This window comes from Diabrotica virgifera, chromosome 9, assembly GCF_917563875.1.
Source record: "Diabrotica virgifera virgifera chromosome 9, PGI_DIABVI_V3a".
Classification (NCBI taxonomy): Eukaryota; Metazoa; Arthropoda; class Insecta; order Coleoptera; family Chrysomelidae; genus Diabrotica; species Diabrotica virgifera.
In genome coordinates, this window is record NC_065451.1 from 109,961,753 (window position 1) to 109,974,267 (window position 12,515).

The window sequence follows — 12,515 nt, forward strand, 5'->3', positions numbered from 1 at the left end:
AAATCTATTATATACAAACAAATAATGAGAGGTGACAGACTCAAAGATCTATACACATAGATTTGGCCAACTCCGAAAAATAGCGTAACGCGGAGCAGTTCGGGTCGGTGGTCTATCTATCTATCTCTCTACTGCTGCTTAGCTTTCTCTCTCTAGCATATGACGGCTGCCGCCTCTGTGTAAAGTGCACTTTACATCAACAATAAATTGAATAAGAAATTGACAAAGTTATTCAAGGTCAAATTTGACTTATACAAAACACCCAATTTTGCCGTGAATAAAAAGAAAATATAGAAATTTGACAAAATAAAACATATCCAATTGTTCTATTTCATCAAATTCCTTATTTTCTTTTACAAACCATACATTTTGTACACGTTAAATTTGGCCTTGAATAACTTTGTCAATTTCTTGTTCAATTTATTGTTGATGTAAAGTGGACATAACTGTTGTTCCATTCTGTAGTATCGTGAGAAACAGTGTAGACACGGCTTAACACATGTAGACTTGGCTTAACGCATGTGACAGCTGTCGATGTCGACACACTGGTTCCCGCAAAAAAAGACATAACCTTAGTTTTTAGTTAGATATTAGATAGAAGTCAACTTTTGTTTTTACTAAATGAAATAAAGTGTTTAACAGCAATCTAGAGCCATACTGATATTTATTTACTACTCCCGGTTACATTAATTGGCGACGAGGATGGGATTTTATATTTTATTTACTACTCCCGGTTACATTACATTCCTAGACTGATTCCTAGCCATCTATGTATGACAGTATGACAGACTACAGACTTAACCGGTCTACCATTAGATGTTGCCAAGTTTCAACTTCATGGCTTGTTATTAAGTAAAGGTGGCTATGTTCTTCAATGGTTTGTGCGTGGTTTGGAATGAAAATAACTATAACTTCGGAACATACTATTCAAATCTTTGATGACAGATGATAACTGAATTTGACATTTCTTTATACCCATGTGGTTTTTTGACAACCTGGCTGATGCAATAGATTTGGTAAAAGGGTTTTCTACCTATAAATTTACAATATATTATTATAAATAGACTAAACTCATCAATAAAAAAGTTTAAGCAAATAGCCATATAGCTACAATGGCCGAAGACGATGCAGTAAGTATAATTTCAATAAAATATCTTGATTTACACCTCCCATTGTAAGTCTGCATATGCTGGGTTAATTTCCAAAATAACTCTTATTTTTGGCCTTTGTTAAACCAATTTGTGTAATTTGAAGTGCAGTGAATAATAGGGATACGGTTTTTGAATAATATTTTAACTAATAATGTCCCTTCTCTGTAGATATTGATCAAATATAATTTGAGATTTTCTACCTCAGTTTAGATTCCAAATTTGGAAATTAAAAATTAGTATTTTATAGTGGAGTTGAAGTACAAATCCTAACTTTATAGAAATTTTAAAAATTACTTAAATTTTTGAGTATAAAAATAGGCTTGTAAATATGTGTCATAAGTCATAATCTGCACTACTTATTTGTTCTTTTATCTGTTGTTGTTAACCTTTAGCTCCAAATTTTTAGCTAAAGCTGAGATGTGAGAAACATTAATATAATACTGAATATAATAAACGATAGTGTACATTTATATGAATAGTTTTGTAGTATAGTATGCCCGGAAATCAGCTAGAAAATTTAAACAGAATCTAGTTTGGCAACATTGTGTGAATGGCAAGTCTTCTGGGCCTCGATTTTTGACCCTTCGCTTCATTATCGAATGTATTTGTTTCGTATCTGTTTAGTATACGAAGCGAATGCGTTCGATAGAGAAGCGAAGGGTCAAAAATCTAGGCCCTGGCATAGCAACAGAATCGTAATTTAGTCCAGACAAATTAATGTATCTTTTACCAACAAAAATGTTGTTTTTACCATATAATGTTTTAAATATGATGTGCAAAATTGCAAAATGTGAATTCAGTTCTGCTAATCAACTTGCTTTTTTGTCCTTAACATGTTAAGCACTATGTGTATAAAACATATACACAGTAGTCAGGCCCAGGGTGCAGTGTGTATAGATTTTATTCACCAGTCATAGCTGTATTGTAGGCAGTGTGTACAACAGGATTCAAAACAACCAATTTGCAGTAATAATGTTAGAATATTTTCTCAGTGGTATAGTATTAGTTGATGCTCTGGAATTCTGAGTCTTCTACTGGCTCTACCACAATGTTACACAATTTTCTGATAGAATATGTCACTAAAACTTCAATATAATGGACTAATTGGATAGGGTATCCGTTAAAGCTAAAAGACCGTTATATAAAAATAGGTTTAGAATAAATCAAAAAACATATGTTTGAAAATATGTACGCTTTATTTAGATATACAGTAGAACCCCGATTATCCGGGTGCGGATTATCCATGCTATGATTTTCTATTACTCAAGTTGCATTTTTTAGGTTTTATCAAAATAATGTCATCGTAAATCACTTGACGGGAACTCTATATGATGAAAGAGAGACTCATAATAAAAGATTTATTTTTTCTGTTATCTTTTTATGGTAGGTACATATTATGTGTGTGTATACATATCGGGTGTCCCAATAAGAATGGCTCTCGGCCATATCTCAGGAACTGTTTATAGTACAGCTTTGAGAAAAAAATATTTATAACAAAAGTTGTCTCAGGAAAAGCCTGGAAATTATTTTCATAATTGTAGGTCCACCTCTAGAGGGCGTAATTGAATATCAAAAATTAAAAAATCAAAATTTTACAAAATTTACCTAATGAAAGGGCACTGAAAATCTAATCATCGTATTCTTCATAAAATTCTGCGCATATTTGATTTCACAAGTTTAAGTCTACCTTTCCGAATAAGAGGTGGGGGTGAGTGGGAACCTTCTTATGAAAAAATGGCTGTAAGTCCGGTTCTGCTAAATCGAATTTTGCATACTTGGTCTTGTTGAAAACCAAATATTAGAAGAACCACTACAGATACAGGACCGAATAAAACCATTTACTCCAAAAGAAATTAGAGATGTAATTGCCACCCTAAACCCCAAGGAAGAAATACCCAAAAAGGGCATAGTTAAACTACTGCACATATTCAATGCAATACTCAGATGTGACTACTGGCCCAAAGCACTCAAAATTGGACAAATAATTATGATACCAAAGCCTGGCAAAACCCTCTAGATGTCTCATCATATAGGCCTATCAGCTTATTACCAAAAATCTCCAAATTGCTTGAAAGACTTATCCTAAACAGAATAAATGCAGAAATAAATCCACAAAATTGGATCCCAGTTCATCAGTTCGGAGTTCGACAAAGCCATTCAACAATACAACAATGCCATCGCATAGTCAACGCCATCAACCAGTCACTTGAAAACCAGCAGTACTGCACAGCAGCCTTTATAGACATCAGTCAGGCTTTTGACAAAGTCTGGTATCCAGGCTTGTTATGCAAAATAAAAAGAATTCTCCCAGCAAGTTACTACAACCTACTGAAAGCTTACCTACACAAACAGTAGTTTAAATTAAAAGTTAATGAAGAAGTCTCGGAATACAAGCCTATTCACTCTAGCGTACCACAAGGGAGCATACTAGGGCCATTATTGTACATACTATATACATATGACTTGTCTACAAATGATTGGGGACATTTGCAGACGACACTGCTATTTTTACCAAGCTGGACGATCCTATTGCAACAACACAAAATCTCCAAGAGCATCTAAACTCACTTGAAATATGGCTGAAGAAGTGGAAGTTTAAGGTAAACGAAACAAAATCATCCCATATAACATTCACTCTCCGGACTGGAACCTGCCCACCGGTAACCAATCAAATAAAAATACCACAAAGTAATCAAGTTAAATATCTAGGGCTACACTTCGACAGTAAACTCAACTGGAAACACCATATAACAAAGAAAATAATGCAACTTGACCCAAAATCCAAAGAACTTTACTGGCTCACCGGAAGAATTCCCACCTTTCTATAGAAAACAAATTGCTAATATACAAAGCAGTGATAAAGCCAATCTGGACTTATGGCATTGAACTGTGGGGTTGTGCTAGCAAATCCAATACCATGATTATCCAGAGAGCGCAATCCAAGATACTTCGAACAATAGTTAATGCACCATGGTATGTATCAAACCAAACTCTACACACTGATCTAAAAATTCCATATGTAACCAAAGTTATCTGAGAAAACAACAGAAAACACCACAACAAACTAGAAGACCATTCTAATCCATTACTTCATCCACTACTGCAACCTGTCCACAATAGAAGACTCAGAAGAAGCTGGCCATCCGACCTAAGAGGTAACTGAGGAAACATCGCTGGATGTTTACCTCTCCACGTCACCACATTTACAATAATTAAATTAATGTAAGACCAACAAATTGACTTATAGATGTTTGTTTTATATCTGATTGTCAATAAAGGGAGATAATAAAAAAAAATCTTGAAAGAGTAAATGCTTGCATTGAAAATGATGGGCAACAATTTGAACATTTAGGCAGTCACTAAGACTAAGTAGTTGCTTTTATCTTTTTGTTATATTTTATAGTGTTTTTTGTCTTATTGTTGTTTTAATTAATTATATACGTTTAAATCTGGAAAATATTTATTTGTTTTTTCCATAGCACACTACTTTTCCTTAACCTCGTTTGCCGGTGACAGTAACAGTTATGTTTAAAATTTACACATGTCTTGAGATATCTCGAGATAGAAAAAGGTATCGACATGCGGTTTTCGGAATTATGTTGCTAATTTGGTCTAATTTTGTAATTACAGGATTAAAAATGCATACTTGTATTTAATATTTTTCAAAGAAAACTAGATTTCTGAAAATAATTAAATAACGCTTCCTAGCTTGCATATTACTTATTAGGCTATTTTGAAAATAATACACTTCATTGACGAAAAAGAGCTGTTTTTAACAAGACCAAGTATGCAAAATTCGATTTAGCAGAACCGGACTTACAGCCATTTTTTTATAAGAAGGTTCCCACTTATCCCCACCTCTTATTTGCAAAGGTAGACTTAAACTTGTGAAATCAAATATGCGCAGAATTTTATGAAGAATACGATGTTTGGATTTCCAGTGCCCCTTCATTAGGTAAATTTTGTAAAATTTTGATATTTAAGTACGCCCTCTAGCAGTGGACCTACAATTATGAAAATGATTTTCAGGCTTTTCCCGAGGCAACTTTTGTTATAAATATTTTTTTCTCAAAGCTGTACTATAAACAGTTCCTGAGATATGGAAGAGAGCCATTCTTATTGGGACACCCGGTACATATGTACTATACATAAGGAATACATGTTCGGATTATCTGTGCTTCCTCTGGTCCCGAGGAGTTCTACTGTACATAAATAAAAAACACAAACAAAATTCTATTTAATTATCTTTAGATGTTCATTGTGAAGGGACGTTGCTGTGTGATATCAATGCTGTTTTAATAATTCTGCTTTGAAAATGCAATCAATTTTTGTTTGCCCTTTAGAAGTTTACTGTTTTTTCAACACAGCAAATTATATTTTTTTTTTATTATTATCTCCCTTTATTGACAATCAGATATAAAACAAACATCTATAAGTCAATTTGTTGGTCTTACATTAAATTAAATTATTGTAAATGTGGTGACGTGGAGAGGTAAACACCCAGCGATGTTTCCTCAGTTACCTCTTAGGTCGGAGGGCCAGCTTCTTCTTAGTCTTCTATTGTGGACAGGTTGCAGTAGTGGATGAAGTAGTGGATTAGGATGGTCTTCTAGTTTGTTGTGGTGTTTTCTGTTGTTTTCTCGGATGACTTCGGTTACATATGGAACTTTTAGATCTGTGTGTAGAGTTTGGTTTGATACATACCATGGTGCATTAACTATTGCTCGAAGTATCTTGGATTGCGCTCTCTGGATAATCACAGTATTGGATTCGCTAGCACAGCCCCACAGTTCAATGCCATAAGTCCAGATGGGCTTTATCACTGCTTTATATATTAGCAATTTATTTTCTATTGAAAGATGGGATTTTTTTCCAATGAGCCAGTAAAGTTCTTTGGTTTTTAGGTCAAGTTGCATTCTTTTCTTTGTTATATGGTGTTTCCAGTTGAGTTTATTGTCAAAGTGTAGCCCTAGATATTTGACTTGATTACTTTGTGGTATTTTTATTTGATTGATGGTTACTGGTGGGCAGGTTCCAGTCCGGAGAGTGAATGTTATATGGGATGATTTTGTTTCGTTTACCTTAAACTTCCACTTCTTCAGCCATATTTCAAGTGAGTTTAGATGCTCTTGGAGATTTTGTGTTGCTGCAATAGGATCGTCATGCTTGGCAAAAATAGCAGTGTCGTCTGCAAATGTCCCGATGGTTCGTTTATCATTTGTAGGCAAGTCATATGTATATAGTATGTACAATAATGGCCCTAGTATGCTCCCTTGTGGTACGCCAGAGTGAATAGGCTTGTATTCCGAGACTTCTTCATTAACTTTTACTTTAAACTGCCGTTCGTGTAAGTAGGCTTTCAGTAGGTTGTAGTAACTTGCTGGAAGAATTCTTTTTATTTTGCATAACAAGCCTGGATGCCAGACTTTGTCAAAAGCCTGACTGATGTCTATAAAGGCTGCTGTGCAGTACTGCTGATTTTCAAGTGACTGGTTAATGGCGTTGACTATGCGATGGCATTGTTGTATCGTTGAATGGCTTTGTCGAAATCCGAACTGATGATCTGGGATCCAATTTTGTGGATTTATTCTGTTTAGGATAAGTCTTTCAAGCAACTTGGAGATTGTTGGTAATAAGCTGATAGGCCTATATGATGAGACATCTAGAGGGTTTTTGCCAGGCTTTGGTATCATAATTATTTGTCCAATTTTGAGTGCTTTGGGCCAGTAGTCACATCTAAGTATTGCATTGAATATGTGCAGTAGTTTAACTATGCCCTTTTTGGGTATTTCTTTTAACATTTTTGCGGTTATCAGATCTTCGCCTGGTGCCTTCTTTGGGTTTAGGGTGGCAATTACGTCTCTAATTTCTTTTGGAGTAAATAGTTTTATTCGGTCCTGTATCTGTAGTGGTTCTTCTAATATTTGGTTCGTTTCTGGTACTTGGTTGTCATTTAGTGGAGTAAAAACTTCTGCTAAATACTCGGCAAATAGGTCAGCCTTTTCTTTATCACTTTTTGCCCATGGTCCTGGTGGTGTTGAATTTTTACGTATTGGAGGTAATGCTGTTATTGGCTTTCTCTTACTTTTTATGGGCTTCCATATAGAGTTGTCTTGTCTTGAAAGATTGGTGATATAATTCGTAAATGACTCATTTTTGACTTCTTGCAGCTTTGATTTTAATTTGTTGCTGATGCGATTGTATCTTGTTCTGCTGTCTGGTGTGTATGTTCGTTGCCATGCAGATCTGGCCTTTCTTTTTTCAGCTACCAGTTTTTATTTCTAAAGGTATATTACTTATGTTTCTGTTGGGACTACTTTGTGGGGTAGCTGATTTAGCTGCATACTGTAGTATGTTTATAAATTTGTTATAGTCCTCTTCTATTTCTTCCGGTTTTTTCAGCCTCGTTGTTATTTCGATAGTATCGTGAATTATTTGTCGGTAAGTGTCCCAGTTTGTTTTATTGTTGTGCAGGTGTAGTTTTGGTTTTTTAGTGATAACTGTTGTACTTACCGTTGCTATTATTGGGCTATGGTCAGTAGTTAGGTCATAGCTTGGTGTTATATCTGTATAAGTTATACCGATACCGTTTGTTATGAAGAAGTCCAATAAATCTGGTTTTTTGTTGGGATCGGTCGGCCAGTATGTTGGTGTTCCCGTTGAGATAAATGAGTAATTCTTATTTTGTATAACATGTGCCAGTTCTCTGCCTTTTGTTGTTATAAGTCGTGACCCCCACAAGGTATGCTTGCTGTTGTAATCTCCCCAGCAATGAATTTTGGTCCTAAAGTTTGGAAAAATTCTTCATAGTGTTCTCGTTTTAGATTATGGCGAGGAGGGCAGTACAAAGCTGTTACGTTGACATTATATGGAAGTGCTTCAACGCTTACTGTTGTTGCTTGGATGTGTTCTTCTTTGTACTTCAGTAGTTCATGATGTTTAATATTTTCTTTGATGAGTATTGCTGTACCTCCGTGGGCTGTGCCGTCAGGATGCTCAGTATGATATAGTTTATATTTAGGTATGTTAAAATAAGTTCTGTTCGTAAAGTGTGTTTCACTAATTAAAAATATGTCAATTTTATTTATGTCTAGAAATATTTTCACTTCTTCTGTATGGCTTGGAAGGCCGTTGGCATTCCATTGGGCTATTCGAAGAAACTTAGCCATTTATTTCATTTTGTTCATAAGCATGGTAAGCATGTTGAGGACCATGCTATTTTGTTGGATTAGTTGGTTGAATAGATTCTTGAATTCTTCCAAAAACTTGTTTAACACAGTGGTTGTATCTTCTGTTTGGTTGCGTTTAGTTACTTCAGCATAGCTCAAGCCCTGGGGCAGTGGATTGGATAGTTGTTGTGTTTCTTGTGTATATATCATTTGTGTAGATTGCTGATGGGTTTTGATGCTCTCCATTGTTTTTATTGCTTCCTTTGGTAAGTTTCTTATAGTGATCACATCCCTTGTAATTGGCTGGGTGGCCTCCATTGCATAACGCACAAATGGCTGGCGTCTCCTTTGACTTTTTGCATGTGGTGGTATTGTGTGAGCCTCCGCATTTTACACAGACGAATGGTTTATTACAATATGATTTGGAATGTCCATATTGTTGGCATCTCATGCACTGTATTATACTGTTTTTTTGAGTTCGTGGAGGTTCTATGTGTACTACTCTGTTCTGTAGGCCTGTTATATTATAGACATCTTTGTTGTTTTGCGCGGGTTCTAAATCTACAAAGAAGAGATTAAGTGGTTCTTTGGTTTTTTGTTGTTTTACATTAACTATGTTTCTCACTTTGTGCCCTAACTGAGATAGCTCACTTTTTATGTCATCAGTATTGGTTGAGTGATGTAAGTATCTGATCACGATTCTGTAGGCTCGTTCTTCTTTTAGTTGGTACGTGTGATGGTATATATTTTTTTCCTTGAACTCCTTAACCAATTTTCGGTATATTTCTGGTGTTTCACAATTTATTTTGACAACGTTGTTTATTAAACTTTTTGTCTGGTATTCTTCTTTTTTGGCTATTTCCTCTAATTGCTTTGTCATCTCTTTGAAATCCTGTACCCCGTGTACAAATATTGGTGGAGGTTTTGGTATTTTGTTGGTTTCGACGTTTCCAATATTTTCTTCTGTTTCTTTCGACAGCGGTTGGAATCGGTTACCTGTTTCAATTTCGCTTGGATTTGGTTTATTGTTATGTATTTTCTTCCTTTTATTGCTTCCCATGACTTGCCAAGCGTTTTTACTGTTTGTCTGATTTTCTTCTTCATCTTCGCTGGTTGATGTCATATAGTGAGTTTCTCTGTCTTCGATATTTGCACTATTTTTACTTGATGTCGGCATTTGCTGCTGAACTGGTTGAGAGCTGAACTGGTTGGTATTTACTGTCTGTATAGGAGTTGTATGATACTGTTGTTGCATAGTTGGCATATTCATGTTCATTGCATTTTCTGGTTGGTTCATCATTGTTGGCTGCCACTGTAGTTGGTTATTGGTTGCTTGTGCTATTTGTAGATTTATTGGATCACTCTGTATGTTTTGTTGTTGATAAACTGGTTGTCCATTTCTGAACCCAATAAGATTCCCCGAAGGGAACATATTGTTTTGTTTTTCTCACTTATTGCTAATGGGTTTTTTTATTGTTGTTGATAAGATAATTAGAATTCTTAATCACCGGTTTTTCGGAGCGCTTTAACGATGTTTACACCTCGATGGCCCAGCGACGACTAGCAAATTATAATGAATATAATATATAATTGAACTTTGTTATCTGATGATGATGAATAATCAATAAATGTTATTAGGTCGTCAAGATGCGATCTTACCTTTGATAACTATATTTTTTGCAGTGTTGTTTTGTCTTCTCCACTATCTTCACTTCCATTCTGTTTTTAGGTTCATAACTTCATCTGATATTTCACTTTCAGTCATGATGTTATACCCATAGTCACCTTCATCTGCTTCTAGCCATTGCAAAACATCTTCCTCAGCTACTTCTTCTTTTGCATTATTATGTATTGTCCTACAGATATCAGGAACTTCCAACTCTTCTAAATATGTCTACATCTTGGCCATCAAACAAATTCTTCCTACTGTTTTTAATATTTGTGCAGTTTGTGCTCAAAGCAGTGCCGATTTTTTATCCAGAATTTGATTCTTACAAATTATCTAAAATACAGCATTTAGGGACCACTGGGACCCCGTTGGTATGCAATGTATCTTGGTATGTGACGGGTTAAGAATGTATAACAGGATGTTTTTAAAATAATGAATGGGTTGCATGTGTGAGTCCATACTATTGTAGTAAAGGAAAAGAGAGACGTTCTCACAAACAATTTATTTTACAACTGACGACCAGTTTCGCTGTCTACAATATTCACAGCATCCTCAGGTCCGGTTAAAGTAAAATTAAATGCTACAATCAACAAAAAACCAGAGTTAGTTAGGTGGTCTGGTTTAAATAAAATTTAATGATACAGCCAATATCAAAGTACATATGTTTATGCATGTACATGAATACCCACATGTATGTACGCATGGTGTACAATCCTCACACTCACATACATGCACGCATTCATATGCAGTGGCAATCAAAAGCATGCCAAGTATAAGATATATACTTACTTTCCGGTATAAGGGAAGAATATAGTAGTATTCAATATCATACTTTTCTCTGCACTTTGCTAGAGGGATGGTTGGTAAAGGGAAAGATTTGAATGTAATATATTAACTAAACATAAACCGATAATCTAAAATTGTTAGTTATAGATAGTGATGTTATTTTAATTATATATAGTGATGTTGTTTTAATTAAGGCTGTTTTATCAGTGGAAGCACATTGCAATTTGAAATGGGCGTATCACTTACTTTCCTAGACTGCTTACGTCAGACCCACGTGACTCCCTGCTTGAAATTGATTTGAAGTAGGGAGTGCGACCGACAATTCGATCTTTACTCAGTGGCGCCGGCGCACAGTGGTTCCAAATGCCGAAAACGTGGTCATGAACCTTTAAAAGCGTATATTGTTTATACGTTTTGAAATTACTTTCGTTCTCAAGGGTTTTTGGCATCGCTGATTACGGATCTGGTATTATTTTTTCTGAAAAACAAAATGGCGGATCCAACATGGCGGAAAGAAATTGAAAATATCAATCAAGAAGGAAAATTTTTTGTCAAATTTGGTAGGTTAAGGTAGCTGATTACAAATCTAACATTACTTTTTTTTAAACAAAATGGCGGATCCAATATGGACGAAAGAAGTTCGAAAATTTTATTTTAGGCGCATTTTTGTTTAAAATGTTATACTATAAGGGACTTTTGAAACTGCTGATTACCAATACATTTTCTTTATGAAGTACAATATTCAGAATCTATTACTTATATACAACTGCCCATACATACTCAACAATCGCCAGAATCATGTAATATGCGTCATTTCCCACTTTTGTATTCAAACAACTGCCAGCAATGCATAGGCAGTTATAGGCAGCTAAACCAAAGAGATTCTGTATCTCCTTACTATATATTTTAAGATTAATAAACATTAGTCGCAGAATTTTGTACTTTTGGAATGCATCTTTACAAATTTTTAATTATTTCAAGTATATTTTCACTATTTATGCATTAACAAATTTAATGCATTTATTGTTAATAAATGTTGATTTAAGTTACATCTTACATTACTACATACTTAAAAAAGAAGAATCTGCTTTACAGCGATAAAATTGATAAACTACAAAACGTTTTACAGCGTTTTCAATATACGAGTTCTTTTTCACTTTCTCTGCCGGCCAAAATAACCCCGGACATGGCCCACTTGTACCTGAGTTGTGAACCAGAATACATCCAGTCTGATCCTCATACCTGCGAATTTGGACTCTACGATAGTATGAGAAAACAACTGTAAACATGAAAATCCCTAAATAGGGACTCCTTTTTTCGCCTCATGACCACGTTTTCAGCATTTGGAACCACTGTGCGGCGGACAAGTATTTTAATGACAACAAAATGCATTATTCTCCATTCAAATTAGTTTTGTCGGGAATACCTTTTTAGATTGATTTTATCGTAGATATTTTAAAAAGAATTATCACATTTTTAATTTATATCTTAGCTAAATATAGTATTGAATAAAAATTTGTGAAACGTGAGTCCAAAAAACATCATGGTGTTGATTTATAATAAATTCAAAATAACATAAAAATATCATTATAAAAAAATTACAATTTGTTGTCACAAACACATAACCAATTTTGCAGTTATAGCTTGAAAATTATCTCAAGAAGTTATTTATTTGTTAGAGAAAACTGATATTAGCCTAGAAAAAATTAAAATATTTTTATTTATCTATAAAAAATGGGT

The 12,515-nt window shown here is 34.6% G+C and overlaps 1 protein-coding gene across 1 annotated transcript in view; it reads left to right on the forward strand.

Moving 5' to 3' along the window:
* The first annotated feature begins 580 nt into the window (after positions 1-580).
* The window catches only part of LOC126892369 (eukaryotic translation initiation factor 2 subunit 2), a 52,010-nt gene continuing 40,075 nt past the window's right edge, over positions 581-12,515 (forward strand). Inside the window, exon 1 of the mRNA XM_050661892.1 lies at positions 581-1,130. Within this exon, the coding sequence (XP_050517849.1) occupies positions 1,113-1,130 (18 nt within the window). The 5' untranslated portion in view covers positions 581-1,112. The remainder of the gene's footprint in view (positions 1,131-12,515) is intronic.